At 47.7% G+C, this 19,785-nt stretch overlaps 1 protein-coding gene across 1 annotated transcript; it reads right to left on the reverse strand.

The window, feature by feature from the left end:
* Positions 1-7,396: 7,396 nt before the first annotated feature.
* Positions 7,397-17,292, reverse strand: CDC42EP2 (CDC42 effector protein 2). Its single transcript, XM_063145616.1, has 3 exons — positions 17,268-17,292; positions 9,067-9,333; positions 7,397-8,474 (listed from the first exon to the last, which is right to left on the reverse strand). Exon 3 carries the CDS (start codon positions 8,461-8,463, stop codon positions 7,750-7,752), a length of 714 nt encoding a protein of 237 aa, XP_063001686.1. The 5' UTR covers positions 8,464-8,474; positions 9,067-9,333; positions 17,268-17,292; the 3' UTR covers positions 7,397-7,749.
* Between the last annotated feature and the right edge of the window lie 2,493 nt (positions 17,293-19,785).

Genomic DNA, 19,785 nt, shown 5'->3' on the forward strand with positions numbered 1-19,785 from the left:
CGCATCAGTTTTATTCAGCGAAAGGTAACAAAGAGACTTGTAAGACCTGAAAGACTCAACCAATGCATTATATAGCATGACCTTTCCACATTTGTTAGTCTTTAAGATGCCACAAGTCTCTGTGGTTTTTGCAGCAACAGACTATCACAGTGGGGTACCCCTCTGGAAACTGATTGATAGTAATACCATTAAATAATGTATTTTGTTTAAATATATATTAAATGATATATTCTTTGCTGTGAACGACTGGGATGGGGTGTCCTTTTAGGCCAGAAGGTGGCATGCAAATATCAAAATGCTGCTGGTGCTGTTTATCAGTGCTTCTTCTTTTTCCCTTTTTCTTTTTTTAATGAAGGCAGGATGTTTGAAGGACCCTGGGAAAGTCTAAGGAGAGGATGTGTGGAATTAGGAGGAGGGGGCTGTGAGAGAGGAGAACTGGAACAAAAGCTCACACAGAACCTAAAAACTGGAGGAAACTTGATTGTTGCCAGAAATAAAGGAAAGCGACAGGCATCCCTAAACTCTGGAAAAAGGTCCCGGGATACAGATGGGCTAAGAAACAAGGATTTCTGGAAGTTGCATGGTTGAAGAGGCAGAGGGGGAAATTAATTAATTGTACAGCATGACTGGTGTCCAAAGCAGAGTACGCCAAAATGACAGGTCCCTGCCCTCAAGGAGGTTACAATCAAAAATAGTAAATGTGGTAATGGAGATACAAGGGGAACGAAGGATGAATGGTGGCAAAATGACTTTTAAAACTTGTTTGCGGGAACGAGGATGAAGTGTGGGGCACGTTAAAAGGCCACGTGTTAAAAGAGGAAGGATTTGAATGAAGGACAGGAGAGGGAAAAGAGAGAGCAGGAGGTGTCCCCCAGATGTTTAAAAGTGCAATTCCTGACCATTGGCTACGCTGGCTGGAGCTTATGGAAGCTTTTGTTCAAAACATCTGGAGACCTTAAAGCAAATCCTGGCCTACCGCAACCTTCTCAATCTGGTATCCTCCAGATGTTTTGGTACTCTAACTCCCATCAACCCCAACCAGCATGGCCAATGGCAAGGTATGATGGGAGCTCTACTCTAAACCTTCAGGAGGGTACCAAATGGAAAAAGGGCAGCCTAAGGTAGGTTGGCACCGAAGATATTCAAACATGACTTGACTACAGGTCTTTAAATAGACATTTTAATGTATACATCGCCCTCTAAACAGGCATGTTAATGTATACAACACCCTCGCAAGGAATGTGTGTGTTGTACAATCCTTGCCTTATTATGTCTTCGCAAAAGCCGTGCACCGTCGCCTTTCAGTCCTTCCCAAAAAACGTCGACTGCTGCACACCACTGGGAGTATAATTGCTTTCATTTCTGCAGCAACTCGAGGCATAATTTGTTGCCGGGGAAGGGGGGGATAAAATAATCATCTAGCGTTGTCACATTTGCTGGAAAGGAGGGTTGGCAGATAGATGGGTAGGTGGAAAATACTGAGCTACCGCGTATTTGTATTTAGGACGTATATTTGCTAACTCAAGGAGAGGCGTAAATACATGGAGCTCTGGATGTTTCTTGCGCTGTCCGTTGGGTAACAACCGCATTCTTTTGGCGAGAGCGGATTGCTCCATTTGTGCCATGGGTTTTCTTCCAGGCCAGCTGCGTCCAGACACTTTCTTGGCATGTTAAATAGGAAAGAGAAGGCAAAATCCCCATTTTCCCCCTACGTCGACAACACTCTTGCTTCTTGTAACTTCCTTTAGAGCCAAGGGTGGGCAAACATGTGGGCCTCCAGACGTTTTTGCCTACAAGTCTCATAATCCCTCACCATTGGCTACGCTGGCTAGGGCAAATGGAAGTAGTAGGTTGAAACATCTGGAGAGCTACACGTTGCACAGATGTGGGCACAGCTAGGCACGCTGGGTCAAACCGAAGATCCAATCAGCCCAGGCCTTGTTACTAAGCCCCCAAATGTTAGTAGCCTGCAAGCAGACTAATAATATTAGGCAGACGGATAAACATTTTTGTAGCTGGGAAGCACAACAGGTGGGCAAAGGTAAAGCAGGGCACCCGGTTTTGCCTCTACTGCTCAGCTGCATTTCTGAGCAAAGGGCCTTCACTTCCTCCGTGGCCAGATTGCTCTGTTCTTCCTCTGGCAGCCTGTTAATTCTCCCATAGTCGCCTGCACGGAATTCCTGCTCACCAGTGGCGACTAGGCGCGTGCTTAAATGCAAAGCTGGGTCCAGCATTCCGTTCCCAGCAGCGGCCATCCAGATGCCACAAGATGCATTTGCCATTAAAAGGCCGATTTAATAGGAGCAGTGCCGGCTAAAAGTTTTGGAGGGCCCTTTCGTCAAGAGACTCTCAATGGACTCCTCCCTTGGTGAGTCTAGCTTCTCACTGCCATGGTCACCAGCTACTCGTACTTCGCCTCCTCTTCACCCAACTATGCCTACCCTTGACGCTGGTCTTGATGAACACAGTAGTCACGGTAGATACATTTAGGATTGGGTTGTAAAAAAAGAATATTCTAGAAGCGACAGAGGAGGCAAAGGAAGTTGCCCATACTGAAAGAGATGCAGTTGGGACAGAATTGGGTTGAGTTTAACAATATGGGTGCAGTTCCTTTTCTTGCAACACAGCTGGTTTTGGACAGAAAACTTTGTGGGGGGGAGAGGTTAAAAAGGAAGTTAAATGTCAGGACAGTGGCACAAGTAATCTTGCAGGGGTATGCAAAATAAAAACACGGGCAGGAAAGAAAAGGGCTCAAAGACAACCCTGATGGTGTTGCTAAGTAGCCAAAGGTCCAAAAACAAAGAAAGCTAGCTTGCCGTTGAGCTAAGATTTGAACCCGGGATAACTTTCTGGGTTCACAGCTCTGCTTCTTTAGAGAGTAATGCAAAGGGTGGGGTGAGACGGTGGGAAGGAAGAGGGTGAAAGAAATATATATGGGAATGGGGAACATAAGAAGGGCCATGCTGGATCAGACCAAGGGTGCACCTAGTCCAGCACTCTGTTCACACAGTGGCCAAGCAGCTGTCAACCAGGGACCAAAAAGCAGGACATGGTGCGACAGCACCCTCCCACCCATGTTCCCCAGCAACTGGTGCACACAGGCTTATTGCCTCGGATACTGGAGGTAGCACACAACCCTCAGGGCTAGTAGCCATTGATAGCCTTCTCCTCCAGGAAATTACGAGGTTCCTTCAGATCTTTGGGTGATTTGCAGCTGTTCGTCAAGGGTTTCTGACTCATTATTCCCAATTGCTTAAGAGCAGCAGCCACAAATTAGGCTGCTGAAATGATGTAAGTATGGGGGAAGGGTGGGTGGGTTAACCAGGCGCAGACATTTGTGTGAAAGGACCGGCTGTATAATAGAAAGTTAAAAATGCACCACACCCTTGGGCACATCGGCGTGATTAAGTAAGCTCAAAAACACCACTAAAATGATGTCAAAATCAGCCATAAGATGTCCTGAGAAGGAGGCAGGAGAATGGAAGCCCCTTTCACAGGACGGGGGCGTGGGGGAGAAAATTTCCAAGAAGTTAGAAAGAAGATTTTGCCATGGCACTTGGGGAATGCTGGGACATAAAAACCTAAGAGCCCTGATGCTGGATAAGACCAGTCCAGCACTCTGTTCACACAGGGGCCAAACAGCTGTCGACCAGGGACTCACAAGGAGGACATGGTGAAACAGCAGTCTCCCACCCATGTTCCCCAGCAACTGGTGTATATAGGCTCCAGATGTGTAGTCCTACACATCTGGAGGGCACGAGTTTGGGAAAGGCCGCTGTAAAGGGACTGCCAGTTAGGGTAGCCAATTCCGGATTAGATAAGCCAAATTTAACATGGCAACTTCCTATTATTAATTTATTTCATTCCTATACTGAAGCTCTCTGGGCGGTTCACAACAATTCATAAAAAATACAAGCGACGCTCGTGTTCTACCACTTCCCCACGCAGGTAGATGCATCTCAGTAGGAGAATAATTGCTTTGCATGCGGGAAATGCCACGTTTAGTCGTCGGCGTCTCCAGTAAAAAGGACCACTTGTTTGTCAAGTACGGTGAAAACCCTCATTATGAAGTCTTCTATGCTTAGAAATTGGGGGAAATTAGGAGAATGGAGGGGCCGAGGTTCCTTTTGAGTTCAACTGTGTTTGACTTTGACGAGGGGAAACCCATGGAAACGGACGTCGTAGGGCTGTCACTGCCACGTTGCCATCACCATGGCCACACCGCCCGGCCCAGGATTAGAGAGAGAGAAAGACTGATTGGTAACAGGCTGGCTTGTGCCTCAAACACAATATCGTTTGTTCCAGAATTTTGTCTCCTATTTGTCTGGCCGGACAATAAGCTGAAAGCTGTTGGGAAACAACTGGACTAGGGGGGGAAAAACAGGGACATGAAAGCATGAGAAACAGGGATTATTGTAGGAGCAAAAGTTCCAAAGGCTTTGCTTTGGGAGTTGATGCTGGCTGAAAATAAAATAAAATAAAATGTACTTTAGAAAAAAAAAAGAGTTGAAAATATATACAGAGAGCTCTTTAGTTCCCCCCCACCCCCAGCTATAAGTCAAAGAGAATATTCCGCTTTGTGGAAGATGGTGTTTTCGGAGATAGAAGAAATTGTGGGAATGAAGATAGCATGAACACCAGGAGTTGCATTACTGTCACTATTTGAAGATTTTAAATGTAAAAAAGAAGTTAAGGAATTGATAATGAATTTGCTGACTGCAGCAAGATTGATGGTACCTAGGAATTGGAAGATTCAAGGGGATTATTGTATTGAAGAATGGTATAAAGAAGTATGGGATATAGCTATTAATGATAAATTGACATGTAACATTAAAGTGAGAAGAAGTATAGCTAAATCAAATGATTTTGAAGGAATCTGGAAACAGTTCCTAATATTTGTGTTTTCTAAGGGAAGTGGGAAACCGCCAGCAGAAGACAGTATGAGATTTTGGAATCAGGAATAAGATCCCAAGGTGGGGGGTGAACTTTTATGTTAAGTATGATTATGTTATATAGATTAAGTGAGAATATATGATATTAATGTTATTCAACATTTACGTAGTATGTTGTTTTTCTTTTAATTGTAATGGTGTATTTTAAGTAAAAAATTAATAATAAAAAAGAGGATATTCCGCTTTCAAGGTTCAAGACAGCAGAGATAGAATACGTTTTGCAAACAAGTGGGCTGTTGGGAACTTCGCATTATCTACCCCAACACCTCAAATCACTAAAAAAACCCTGCCTTTTCTAGAAAGGCACTTTGTAGTGGTTTCGGAGGTTGTGTGCTTTGCCTAAATAATACATCTAAAGGGGTCCCCCATTCGATAACTAAGCCCAGATTCTAAAATTATCTAGCTGCATCATTGGGGCAGAGACCCATGCGTGTGTGTTTTCTGCCTCACATTACTCTGCAGCACACAATGTACAGCGATGGTGTTGTAACATAATCAAGAGGATGTTTTTTTTAAATAAAAAAAACAACCACAGAAGTTTTTGCAGTTCACAGGATTTAGGGCCCCTCCTGAATTCATTTCGATCTGTCATGGTTCCTCTCTCCACACCCACACGAGCACAAATTCTGGAAGAAACGCAGCGAGTCACGGCAGACTGGACTGTCCGATTCTTGGAACGAATGCGGTAGAGACACCTGCCAAGGGGACCGCTCCGTCAAGGAGAGACACTCAACCTGGCTCAAGACCAAAACGCACTCCGAAGATGCTGCGGTTGCATTCTCCTTCCCAAGTCATCTGTGGAAAATGGATTTCTTGGCAACTCCCAGCCTTTCTCCAAACGTCGCGCAACGGCAGCCTTATACAATCCCTTGCGAAGAAGACGCTCGTGGCTTTGGCAGGCGGCCTTCGCAGTGACAGATGGTCAGGATGAAAAAACACACACCACCCACCACCCAAGGACGTTTGCCTGGGGACAATGCTCAGCTTTGTTAGTTTAACGACTCATTATTTATTTCTCCCCTGCCCCTGCAAGACGCTCAAACAAAGCTTTATGCCAAGACTGGGAGGATGACGAAGGGAAAACGACGCACGGGGTGAGGAGAACAGGACAGCCGAAAGTGGGGCACTGCAAACCCTGCGCAATGCTCTCTTCTGAACAATATAAACACAAAACAAGGACGTGTACTGAGTCAGGCCCTGTGTGTATCTAACTCAGGCTGGCTGGAAGGGCACCAGGTTAGGGAGTTCTGGTCTACTTGAAGCTTCTGCCTGAAAAAGCAGTTGTTCTGTGGCAACGTTTTCGCCCTTCGCCTACCAAGGGCCTCAAGTTCCTAGTCCTCATGGTTCTGAATATAGGTTCGGAAAAGTTATTGAGGGATACACTCACGGGTGGGTGGGGCCGTAGGAAAAGGGGGAGAAGCCAAAATACCAACGACACCAGCCTATCTTAGCTCAAAAACTATTTCTGGCAGTAACAAAGCCTTCGGAGAGGCACGCTCCTGGTGGTACTGCATGGACCTACAGCCTGATGGACCTACATAGCCTTCGGAGAGGCACGCTCCTGGTGGTACTGCAGGACCTACAGCCTGATGGACCTACATAGCCTTCGGAGAGGCACGCTCCTGGTGGTACTGCATGGACCTACAGCCTGATGGACCTACATAGCCTTCGGAGAGGCACGCTCCTGGTGGTACTGCATGGACCTACAGCCTGATGGACCTACATAGCCTTCGGAGAGGCACGCTCCTGGTGGTACTGCATGGACCTACAGCCTGATGTACCTATACCCAGAGAAGTGCCTTCCATGTGGTGGCCCCCTTTCCTTTGGAATTCCCTGCTTTTGGAGTTCAGGCAGATGCCAACGTCGTGTTGCTTATAAAAAAATAAAATAACATGGGAGTTTTATTCCTTGTTCTTATCTTGTCTCTTTTATTGGTCAGCGTTCTGGAATCAATCTACATGCGGAGGCATATATAAATGTTAAATAAATAATAAATAAATTGCAACCTTTCGAACGGAGGGGGAAATGTGCAAAAGCCAGGAAAATGCTAAATCTTCAGTTGATGGGGGGGGGGGGGAGTGGGAGGGCCCCCAGGAAGGGGCGTGGCTTCCCTCCTTCTGTGGCTAGGACAGCAAACCCTTCCTTTTAATTAATATGGATGTACTACAAGTTTAAGAACTGACAGCCCAATCAGGCTCCTGTTTACATTCCAACGCCCAATCAGAGCTCGCATGAATGCGCCACGTCCTCTATCCCGGGAACGCTTCAAAGCCTGTGCAAAATCGCGCAGACCACACGCACCTCTGCCCCTTCCACTACAAATAACGTGTGATGGCCCAACCCTCGGCTGTTCACTACTCGCCCTCAGCTGTCTGTTACGTAGCTCAGCCTTCCAAAATCCACACCCACAGCCCTACGATTCCGGTTGGTGAAGAGCGTCAACTCACAAATGCTCACAAATTTATTGCTTTGTTTCTATACAGGTTTCAGTAGCGTGCAGGGAGCAGCTAGCGGAGAGCTTTCCGAGAGAAGAAAAGAGAGCGGAGCCACCCCGATCACAGCCTCCGCTGACACACAGAGCGCATCAGTGGGAGAAAAAGGCACAGTCCATAAGCCACGCGTGGAAAATGTGACGTTCATGGTATTATTAGTGAAGCAGTACCCAAGGATCTCACACTCACACATCCACACACACACAGACCACAATCACCCAGTGTCAGTGGTCCATTTAACGGCAACGCACACCCTTATTTACAAAGCGCCGTGCTTTCAAAGTCACAAGTCCTGTCCGCCGCGTCACGTCAGGATTTGCCGCCTGCCGTCGTCCTGCAGCGGAGCGGCCCCGTCCCTGGTTTGGTGCTTATCCATCACCTGGAGCACGTCGTCCAAAATCGACGGCCCCAGGTCCACGTGCAAGGAGAGCAGAGAGCCCGCGTGGGTCAGGAAAGCCTCGTCTTGCTTCTCTCCCTCGGTGAACCCGTTCAGAGGGGCCGCGCACTTGCCGTTGGGGGCGTGGAGGGGCTCCGACGTCCGGCCGCTGTGCGCCGGATCCAGCACGGGAGGGTCCGTCGCCTGGGGAGGGGCTCGGTCATCCAGGTGGAGGCGTGGTGGCTTGGGCGGGGCTTGAGCGGAAGGCAAGGTGAGGGCCTGCAGCCCTCCGATGACCGGGAGAGAGATGGCGTTCTTCAGGAGAGGCGATGGAATCTCCATCGGCGGGGCCTCGTAGCCGGAGATGGTGGCAGTCCGCGAGAACTCAAAGGGCACCACGTAATGGCCGCTCCCGTCCGAAGCCAGGTTGCTCTCCGACCTCGGCAAGAGGTGGAACTTCCCTTGCAGGAAAGAAATGTCACCAAACATGTCGTTCTCCCCACCGCTCCCAATGTGGATCGTGTGCCGGAAATCCCCCAGAGGCGGGCTGATCATGTCCGAGGACAGGATGTCCCGGAGTTTCTCCTTCTTTCCTCGCCGGCTTCCCCGTTTCAGGTAGATCGGTGCTTTGGTGGCAGACATCTGGCCCACGGCTGTAGCGGAGAAAAGGAAAAAGATGTCTGTAGGACACTGAGAGCCTAGCCGTCGTCCCACACGAGGCGAACGTCACCGGCAAAAATCAGGTGGGACAAAATCCAGGTTCTGTGGGAGACAGGAAGGGCTCAGTCAAAATTGAGGCCAGTGGATAAAGCGTTTGCTTTGCATGCAGGTTCGATCCCAGGTACCATTTCCAGGTAGGGCTGGAAAACTCCTGCCTGGAACCCTGGCGAGCTGCTGCTGCCAGTCAGTGTCGACAATACTGGACTAGATAGACCTATGCTCTGACTCAACATAAAGTAGCTTCCTATGATATTTAAATCAGCCTTTTATTCAGAACCATGAGGGCTAGGATTTTACTTTTTTGAGGGGTGGGAGGAAAGGACTTTAGCTCAATGGCAGGGCCCCTGTTTTGCGTACAGAAGGTCCCGGGTTCAATCCAGGTAGGGCTGGAAAAACTCCTGCCTGAAACCCTGGACAGCCGCTATTGCTGCTGCCAGTCTGTGTCGACAATACTGGGCTAAATGGACCCAAGGTCTGACTGAGTAGAAGGCAGCTTCCAAAGGATGTGAAACGCTAGCAAATCACCTTGGGTAAATGAATTCACTCCGTCAGCGGGACCGTATTCCTCAGAAGATCAGCTTTCTCCTGGAAACGTTTGTCAGCCAAAATGGTGAGGTTTCAGATGTACTGTTGTTCCGTGTCGGAGGCGAGGGATTTTCTAGCGGCTTGTCCTGGAGGCCAGGAGGGTCGTACAATCAGTTCACAGTTGCTTACATCTTCCAAAGGGAGAAAGAGCTGACGTCATCTCAGGCTGGGGATATCCCCACTTTTACATCCAGAATCCGGCAACCACTGTAAGAAATAGAGATTAAAACAAAAAACACCTTTAAGTTAAGCGACGGAATTTCCAGCCATTGCGACAGATAGGCGTCAGTACAGATATACACGTTGGAGCTTTATGAAGCAATGGGGGCGTTTACACCACAGGGCACTCCGAAGCACAGCCTTGTGGGAAAGTGGGCATCTCAAACAAGAAATAGCAGAGCCAGGTTCAAATCCCCACAGGCCGCTGGGTGATTTTCGGCGAGTTACTCTCTGAGCCTTACCTACCTCATAAGGTTGTTGCGAGGATAACATACTGTGGGCAGCAAGGGAAGTATCACGCATATCAGTCTTAAATCTTATCATCAACAATAATGTCAATTAATACATTATTTGATGGTGCTGCCTAGGGTATTCTGTATACAGGCGGGATTTATTTATTTATTTATATAAATAATACTTACATTATTTATATAAATAATGATATAAACTGAATAAATTTATTATTATTATTATTATTGCATTTATATCCTGCCTTTTTTCCCCCTCCAAGGAACCCATACATAATCCTCCTCTCAGTTTTATTCTCACAACAACCCTGTGAGGTAGGTTGGGCTGAGAGTCTGTGACTGGCCCAAAGTCACCCAGAGGGTTTCCATGGCTGAGTGGGGACTAGAACCCGGATCTCCCAACTCCCAGTCCAACACTCTAACCACTACACCATATTGGCTGTATTTTATTTATTTATTACATTTATATACCTCCCCATAGCCAAAGCTCTCTGGGTGGTTTACAAAGATTATAACACAGAACATTAAAAACATACAAAATTTAAAACCATAAAAAGCATAAAAACACACAGACAATATCTATTTAAAACAACTATTCTGGGGTCAGTTAAAAAAAACCTTCGTTAAAATCCTGGGAGAAGAGAAAAATCTTGACTTGGCACCAAAAAGGTAACAATGTTGGTGCCAGGCGAGCCTCATCGGGGAGATTGTTCCATAATTGGGGGGCCACCACTGAAAAGGCCCTCTCCCTTGTTGCCATAAATAAATAAATGATGATGATGTTACCATTTCAATAATATGAAAACATTAGACCTGTTTATTATTAACAACAATAATAAACAGGCCTACTAGAAATTGTTTTTAGCTGCTTAAACCGTTTCTAAAATTTTGTAGATTCCAGTTCTTATGCTGTGTCATATCTTGTGAATTGTTGTGAATCGCCTGGAGGGCTTCTATATTGGGCAGTATAGAAATAAAACATAACAAAGAAACCTTGTTGCCATTGTTATAAGCATCCCATGCGGCTCATTGAATGACACACAAAATATAAACCTCAAACGCAATTTCTGCGGGGCCCTGCAGAAGCCAGCTGCCCTCAAAAATGCCTCTCTAAGCCATCTCGCATCCTTGGCGTTGATGTCCTAAGACCCATGGTGGAAAACACCTGCAATTTGTGTGGGGAAACGCATCTTTTTTATTTTCCTCAGTATTTTAACACCTAATTTGACTTAAATTTAAACTTTGCTGTTTTAATTCTGTATTTTAATCGGTATCCACTTCTGCTGTGTGGTTTTATCCTGGTTGTGCTTTTCATATTGTATTTCGTATTTGTGTTTTTAGACTGTGGGTTGTTTTGTTGTGCTTTTCACGGTTTTAATTTTTGTGAACCACCCAGAGAGCTTTGGCTATTGGGCGGTATTAAAATGTAATAAATAAATAAATAATCTTCCTCTCTCATCAAATGTGACTGTATTTTAAGGGGTCTTCCTCTCCGCCCATCCCCAAACCCTTCTTCACACAAATGTCCCTTGGTGCTTGCCTCAGAAGAGACACATCCCAAACCTTTTGGGTCAAAAAGGATTCTTGACGCCAAAGCAACCAGGTGATTCTGGTTCTTGTCATTTTTACTTCAAAGCCTATTTTATGCCGTACCAAGGCCTCCATTTTGCTTCACTTGACATCCAAGAAGCTTACAGCTAAAACCAGTGCTGATTTTTGCACTGCCCGACATGTAAAACAGGCACAGAGCAGGTGTGGAGTAGTGGTTAGAGCGAGTGCTGGGGGGGGGACTTGGGTCCTGTCCGCCGCTCAGCCATGAAGCTCACTGACTTCGGGGGCAGTCACTGCCTCTCGGCCTAACCTACCTCACAGGGTCGTTGTGAGGATAAGATGGAACGGGAGGAGGACCCGGCGCGTTCCTTCCAAGCGGGAGGAAAAAAGTGGGGCAGCGCAGTGTGCTAATAAGTAAATAATAAAAGAAATAATTCCAGGGAGTTTGAATTAGCGGAGCGGGCGGCAGACGATTCAAACCGGGGCCCGGAGCATGAAACGGCCTTTTGTCTGAGCGCTTGGCAGGACGCTGGAGCGAGCTGAACCCCCCACAGTATTGGCTCCGCGTACTGCTGACGGAGCAGGTGTTGTGAGCAGCCGTTCAACGGACCAGCCAGTGCTTGTTGCAGGAAGGGAAGGATTTAGAAGGGGAAACGGGCCTCATTAGCAACCGCCGTGGAGAAGCCAGCCAGCCGGGCTGATTTGCTACAGTGCGGAGCCAGGCTTGTGCGACTGGAGAATACGCACGGGGCTGAAAAGCCGCCGATGCCACGGCTCCAGCGCCCTAGTTTGGACAAGAATAACCGTTGTTTATTGTTATTTATCATGGCCATATCTCCTTGCCCTGCAAGGACAGCATGCATACCCCTCCCTCATCCTCTTACCCTCACAACAACCCTGCGGGGTAGGTTGTTTATTTATTTATATGCCGCCTTCCAGGGCGGCTTACAAGAGCAACATAATGAAGTCACAGTAAACTATGGCAAATGGCAATGGCAAACCACCCCACTACAAAGTCTGCCAAGAAAACGTCAGCGAAAGCAGGCGTCCCTCTAGGAGTCAGCAATGACTCAAGCGCTTGCACGAGAGGTTCCTTTCCTTTCCCAAACTATATTAGCAGATATTAGGTGGAAAGCAACAGTGGCCGGCCCAAGGCTTCTGGGCTGAGTGGGGATTCGAACCTGGGTCCCTCCCACCCCTAGTCTGATTCAATCACCGCTATGCCACACGGCTGTCCTACACACTTAAATTGCAAGGCTTCCCTGCCCTGGGAAATGGAGTTCGCTCAGAGTTGCCCAAACTCGTCCGTCACATAACGACGTTTTGTAGGATTTCCTGAGGAGACGGAATAGCAGTTGTACTGCAGCACTGAGTACAGAGGGACTTCCTTCTCAGTTCACATCCAATCCGATGGTTCCATGCACGGAGTCATGCCGTTAAACCGGTTTAAACCTGTAGTGCAGCTGTGCCCTTTGCAGGCCATCATATTCCCTTATATTTACTCCTTATAACTCCATGCCACTTCCATCCTTCTCTTCCTGTGTCCATTCTCCGGCGGCAAACTTCAGGCTGCAAGCCCCTCAGGGCAGAGACCTGCCATTTCTCATTTCGGAGAGCCCCACGCAAAGGGATGGTGTTCACAGACCACAACAGGAGGCGATGCGGAACCAGCCAGAGCAGGCGGCAACTTCCGTGTTGTGCAGAGTGATTGTTAAAGCAATTTGGAGGTGACCCAGAGACACACCCGAGGTGTGAAAGCCGCTCCAGGGGAAGAAACAAAACCAGATGGCACGGAGGCTGCTTTCCCTCAACCTGTCTTTCTGCTCACTTATCGGTCGTGGTAGTGAAATAGAACAACCACGTTAAGAACCTAAGAAGAGCTTTGCTGGATCAGACCAAGGGTCCATCTAGTCCAGCTGCCCAGGGGAAGTCCACAAGTAGGACACTAGTGCAACAGCACCCTCCAGCCCATGTTCCACAGCAACTGGTGTACACAGGCTTACTGCCTCTGATACTGGAGGTAGCACATGGCCACCAGGACTAGCAGCCACTGATAGCCTTCTCCTCCGGGAGTTTGGAGTACCTCCAAACAACAGATGTTCAGGGACATACAAAATGGGGGAGCTCTGCTACTTCTAGGCCTTGGATGCACCCGGCCAGCCAGCGTAAAACAGGAATCCGGATGACTAGACAGAATTTTAGCCTGCTCCAGCCGTACGTTCCTTTTCATCAGCCATGCCAAGCATAGGGAAGCCCCGCGTTTAGGAGCAGTCTATCCCAGCTCTCAGTTGGGAGCTGTATTCCAAGGGGGGGTTGAGTTAAAGGCAAAGAGATGAGGCCAAACATAATTTGCAAATGACACAAAATTGGGTGGACAGAACCAAACTTCAAAGTGATCTTGATAGGCTGGAGTGCTGGGCTGAAAACAACAGAATGAAATTTAATAGGGATAAATGCTAAGTTTTACATCTAGGAAATAGAAACCAAATGCACAGTTACAAGATGGGGGATACTTGGCTCAGCAATACTACGAACGAGAAGGATCTTGGAATTGTTGTAGATCGCAAGCTGAATATGAGCCAGCAGTGCGATATGGCTGCAAGAAAGGCAAATGCTATTTGGGGCTGCACTAATAGAAGAATAGCTTCCAAATTGTGTGAGGTACTGGTTCCTCTCTATTCAGCCCTGGTTAGGCCTCATCTAGAGTATTGAGTCCAGTTCTGGGCTCCACAAGCTGGAGCGTGTTCAGAGGAGGGCAACCAGGATGATCAGGGGTCTGGAAACAAAGCCCTATGAAGAGAGACTGAAAGAACTGGGCATGTTTAGCCTGGAGAAGAGGAGATTGAGGGGAGACATGATAGCACTCTTCAAATACTTAAAGGTTGTCACACAGAGGACGGTCAAGATCTCTTCTCGATCCTCCCAGAGTGCAGGACACGGAATAACGGGCTCAAGTGACAGGAAGCCAGATTCCGGCTGGACATCAGGAAAAACTTCCTGACTGTTAGAGCAGTACGACAATGGAACCAGTGACCTAGGGAGGTTGTGGGCTCTCCCACACTCGAGGCCTTCAAGAGGCAGCTGGACAACCATCTGTCAGGGATGCTTTAGGGTGGATTCCTGCATTGAGCAGGGGATTAGACTGGATGGCCTTAGAGGCCCCTTCCAACTCTACTATTCTATGATTCTATACATCAGATATCAGCCTGCTTTATTATCTAGAGTTGTAAGTTGCCCTGTGAGGGCTTCTGCCCAGAAAGGCGACCAATAAATGTTTTAAATAAATAAATTATTGTTGTTATTATTTAGCAGAGCTCTGCTTATACTGTCTTCTTTATGAACACCAGGATCCCCACGGATCCATGACATAAGCACATCAGAAGGAGCTACCCCCCAACAGCTATTTCATCCCCCCCCACTCCCCAATTGAAGCATGCCATTTATGCACCGTGCCCAGTTTCTCCTCCCCCAGGCAGTCTGTATCCATTTCACAGGCCTCCCTCGGCGGGTTTGCAGCCAAAGATAGCTCCCGCAGGGGGTTGGTGTAGGGGCATCTAAAGTTACAAAGCAGCCCCCCCCCCCGGTCCCCGCTCCACCAGCCAGGTATTGTCAGATCTCAACCATGCCACACGCACCATGAAACGCGCACTGTTCCATTGTGACAGGTCGTGAACACAATAGGCCAAGAGGACACCGCGTTCAGGGCAAAGCGTGGAAAAAGGATGGGCACAGGACTTTATATAGCTGAGCGGAGAAGTCCTGGGAGGAACAGGAGACCAGGGCTGTCACAAAGCCAGCTTCTAAACACGAACGCTCAAGAGTTTATCGTTACTACGACTGCCCTCAGAGTTTAGAGAGGCCCTCCTCTCTGCCACACCCCGCTTGTAAAAGATCCAAAATTTCCCCACCAACACCCCACTAGCCACCAGGTTCCTTTCCCAAAATATAGAGGGGTGTGGAAATACAGCTCAAGACAGATGGAAACAGGCCGGCCTGAATGCCAGATGATTTATGTCATTGGTGTTTGCTTGTTTTTTTAAAAAAGGGAGATCTTTTCGTTTTAAAAGATCCTTCCAGGACATCACGGCTCCGAAAGCATCATAAATCGAGCGTCCGTTTCTAGACGGGAAGGAGCCGAGGTCACCAACTGACAGCTACAAAGCCCAATGTAGCCTTTTCTAAGCACGGCCTGCCGGAAAACGAATAAGCCGCCGAAATTCTGCACCAGGAAAGAGGCAAGCTGAATGGTCCCACCACCCGTAGGAGGCTTGGGACAGACAGAACAAATCATTTCTTAATAACAGAGCATATCTTTCACTTATGGAAAGCCCTGCCTCAAAATCCTCAGAGGGCTTTGAGGAAGGGGCTAGAGAAAATTCCTGCCTGGGGAGAGGTCTCTCCTGTGGTACAAGTAAGTAATTTTAGACCCTGGATTGAATGGTCATATAGGGGGCCCATTTACATGTCTGGGTGTATTACTTAGCCATGAAGCGCACAGGTAGCGGTTCTCAGTCACTCCATCCTTTGCAATTGCTGTGGCATTCCTGCTATGTTGGAAGAGAAGCGACACAACTCTTGAAGGCCAACCAATATTTTAAAATAATAATAATATCCCTTCGAGCCGGTGCAGTTTTGCATTTTAAACTCACTTTAACGACAGCAGGAATAAAATGGAGTTTGTTTCCGAAGCCTTTGCCACTTGCTGCTATGAGGGTTGATTTGGAGACTTTGAGCCCTGGATACAACCCTAATGGTGCCAAATGAAACCTTCGGAAGCAATTTATCTCCCGAGTACCAAATGTTAAGCTATAAATACAATGGAGGCTGGTGGCTCCCATGTCAGTGGGGAAGTGAATCCGTTCCAGGTTTTTGTCAGAATTCTAAAGGAGCTCTCCAAGCACCTTGGAGAGGTCTTTTAGGGTTCTGACCAAAACCCGAAGTGGATTCACCACCCCACTGACATGGGAGCCACCAGCCTCCACTGGTTAAATAGCTGTGTGCCTTGACTCTGTTCTTAAGCTCCCAGAGGCCCCCGGCCAGACGCTGTTGGGCTATAACTGGGATCCTGTATACGCTTTCCTAGGAAGGAACGACCATTGAACTCCATGGGGCTTACTCCTGAGTAGGCGTGCCTGACCTTTTTCTGGGCCGGCTAAAACTCATCTGACATTCGCTATGTTCCCAGGTCGAGCTGCTGCTAGAGGCACAGGAGCGCGGGCTGATGAAGTCAGTTGGCAACCCTAGCCAGGATTTAAATCTGCCTGCCGCAAATCAGGCGAGGAGGGAATCAATGCTGAGCGCATAACCCTGGGCGCACCTTCAAATCCACTCTCGGTGTTACGACACACCTTGAAGTTTTGACCCCTGGATGACAGGGGAGATAGGAAGATTCAAAAACAGTTCCCAGGGCCAAGTTTCGGATCACTCTCAGCCCTGGGCGATTTCGCAATGGACCACCACCAAGAAAAGAATAAAATAAACAAATTCAAATAAGGTTGTTAAGTTAATGCGCAAAACCTCCAGTCTACAAACTTTTCAGGTCTCAAAACAACCGCAAGCAGAGGCATGAAATCACCCCATAGAAAAGCAGAGGCGAAGCTAAGAACACCCCTTTTTCCAACCCCGTTTCTCCCCCCCCCCTTTTCTTTTAAAATGTTCACAAATATGGGGTGGAGGCGTGTGACTGCGGAGAGATCACTACAGCATGGCGGGGCGTGGGCAAGAAAGGAGGAGAGAGAAAGAGAGATTCCCATTTAGGTCTTTAACAGGCAGGCACGGCAGCCCTCGGGCTTCTGAGCACGTGCAAAGCGCCTTCGACAAACCTCAAAGATTCCCTCCCCCCCCCCTTTGTCCGGGGAAGCGGAATCAGGAGAAAGCTGGAGAACAAAAGGCTTGGAAACGCTAAGCAAAGCGCCTGAGCCCCGGCACCTCTTCAGGGCGTGAGCAACCGAAGCCTCTCCGCGCAGCGAGGAAACAAAGCGAAACTCTTGGATCCCTGCAATAAAACATCTAGGGAGCAAGGGCCGCAGACTGGGGTGGGGTGGGGGTGCTTAAAACCCTTGCATCCCCGAACGTTTCCTTTCCTAGGAGCAGTTTCCTCCTCCTTTGCCAGCGGTTACTCACCCCGGATCGCAGCTGGGCGGCGTCCGCGGCTCCTTTTCCTGCGGCAACTGACGAGCAGAGGCGAAGGTCGCCTCGCTAGCCAAGAATCGGGGCCCCCGCCCCTTCGAGCCGCCAGCCAATCCGGAGCGGCTACAATGTAACCAGTCCGCCTCGCTAGCCCCGCCCCTTCTTCCAGCCCCGCCCCCTCCAGGGTTATTATTATTTTTTAAAACAAAATAATGTTTTTCCTTTTGGCACATTGCAACATCCTGAAGCAAGCGAAACTCGGGGTTGTAAAAGAGACCAGAGGACTCTGAGCGTGTGCAGACGACTTTGAGTTCAAAGAATCTGCTTGTGGCCAGTTCATTCCCTTTGCTTGTGAAGAGTTTTGTGATTTTTCATCTCTGTGATCAAGTAAGCAAAACTCCTGGAGAAGTGTGCTTTCTTTGAATGCCAGGTCCAAACGACTGTGGTATATTAAGCAATGTTAAGCCCCCAAAGGAACTCTGAGCATGCACAGACTGTATTTGAGCCAGTGTGGTGTAGTGGTCTGCTCACATGTGGAAAAGCAGCAGTGGATGGGTGGAGGGTTAGTAGGAGAACCAGTGTGGTGTAGTGGTTAGAGCATTGGACTGGGAGTCAGGAGATCTGGGTTCTAGACCTCCCTCAGCCATGGAAACCCACCCGGTGACTTTGGGCCAGTCACAGACTCTCAGCCCAACCTACCTCACAGATTTGTTGTTATGAGGATAAAATGGAGAGGAGGAGGAGGATTACGCCTCCTTGGAGGAAAAAAGGCGGGATATAAATGCAAATTATTATTATTATTATTATTATTATTATTATTATTATTATTATTATTATTATTATTATTCCCACCCCCACAAAGCCAGCTCCCCCTGATATATAAAATTAGAAGTCAGACCAGAAAGCGCTGCTAGATGGATTTCCATCCCAACACCTTTGAAAAGGTCATCGCTGTTCCTGTAAGCCCACGTAAGCTCGGAGGTTAGCAACAAGGGAGAGGGCCTTTTCAGTGGTGGCCCCCTGACTGTGGAATGATCTCCCCGATGAGGCTCGCCTGGCGCCAATGTTGTTATCTTTTCAGCGCCAGGTCAAAACTTTTCTCTTCTCCCAGGCATTTAACAGCATTTAACAACATATGCTAAGCTTGTTTGCTTTTTAATGGACCCCAGAACTGTTGTTGTTAAATGGATACTGTTGTTTTTTTTATTTTTGATGGTTTTAAGTTTTGTATACTTTTTAATGTTCACTGTTTTTAACTTTTGTAAACCGCCCAGGTTATTGGGCAGTATATAAATTTAATAAATAAATAACTGCCTTGCCCTAGTCACTCCAGGTGAGGAACGGATATACAACTCCCAAAAGGTGTAGCCGCAACAATACCTCGAAACTCTTTCCAGCTTAAATAAATAATTGTACTTTTTCAAAAATGGATAGTCCTTGCCTTCGCTCCACAAGCCGTGTCAGTTCTTAAATAAATGTGCATTTTGAAGACCGGTGATTCTTGCCGGGCGGTATTTGAACATATCGTTCTTTTGCAGGCGAGTGTTTGCTTGTGCATTAAACTGTGGCTTCGCTGTGTTATTATCAGTTTAAGTCATAATGCTGCAGATCCGTTAGGGTGTCGGATTCAGGGCAGTTAGGCATCATACTGGGTGGTCTTTTGAGGAGACGTCCCCTTTTGGGGGAGGTAGACCACCCTCACAGGGTTGTTGTGAGGATAAAAGGCAATTAAGGGATATGTCATAAGCCTTCAGGATATTGTGTGCGGAAGATATCTCCATAAATAATATTTGCATGTATCAGCACTTCCAGCGCTGTAACTCTTGAGTAGCTAAGGTTTTTTTTAATCTTTCAAGAATGGAATTTAAGAACTTCAGTAGAGCCCTGCTGGATGAGACCCAGGGTCCGTCTAGTCCAGCATTCTGTTCACACAGTGGCCAAGCAGCAGCCCACAGAAGCTCACAAGCAGGACATGAGTGCAACAGCACCCTCAAACCCATGTTCCCCAGGAACTTGTGTCCACAAGCATGCTGCCTCTGACACTGAAGGTAACACAGAGCCATCGGAACTAGTAGCCTTTGAAAGCCTTCTCCTCCAGCAATTAGTCTAACCCCCCCCCCTCTTAAAGCCGTCCGAATTTGGTGGCCATCACTATGTCCTCTGGTAGCAAATTCCATAGTTTGACTTTGCACTGTGTGAAACAAATAATCCTTTTTCTCTGTCCTGAATTTCCCACCGATCAGCTTCATGGGGTTCTAGTATTATGAGAGAAGGAGAAAAATGTCTCCCTATCCACTTTTTCCATACCAGGCATAATTTTTGTGCACCTCTGTCATGTCTCCCCTTATTCTCCATTTTCCTAAGCCAGTGGTTCCCAATTAGCTAAGTACTGCAGACCCCTTGTTTTATAAATGCCAAGCCATGGACCCCCTACTTTTGAAAAAAATGTTATCTCTATGGTAGTTACCTGTGCGAAGCAATTTTTTGGAGAAAATAAGGGGTAGCCCCTCAT

This window comes from Elgaria multicarinata, chromosome 21, assembly GCF_023053635.1.
Source record: "Elgaria multicarinata webbii isolate HBS135686 ecotype San Diego chromosome 21, rElgMul1.1.pri, whole genome shotgun sequence".
NCBI classification, from domain to species: Eukaryota; Metazoa; Chordata; class Lepidosauria; order Squamata; family Anguidae; genus Elgaria; species Elgaria multicarinata.

Excerpts from the sequence above, each read along its gene's own strand:
- CDC42EP2 (XM_063145616.1), bottom strand. The coding sequence starts at position 8,463 with ATGTCTGCCACCAAAGCACCGATCTACCTGAAACGGGGAAGCCGGCGA.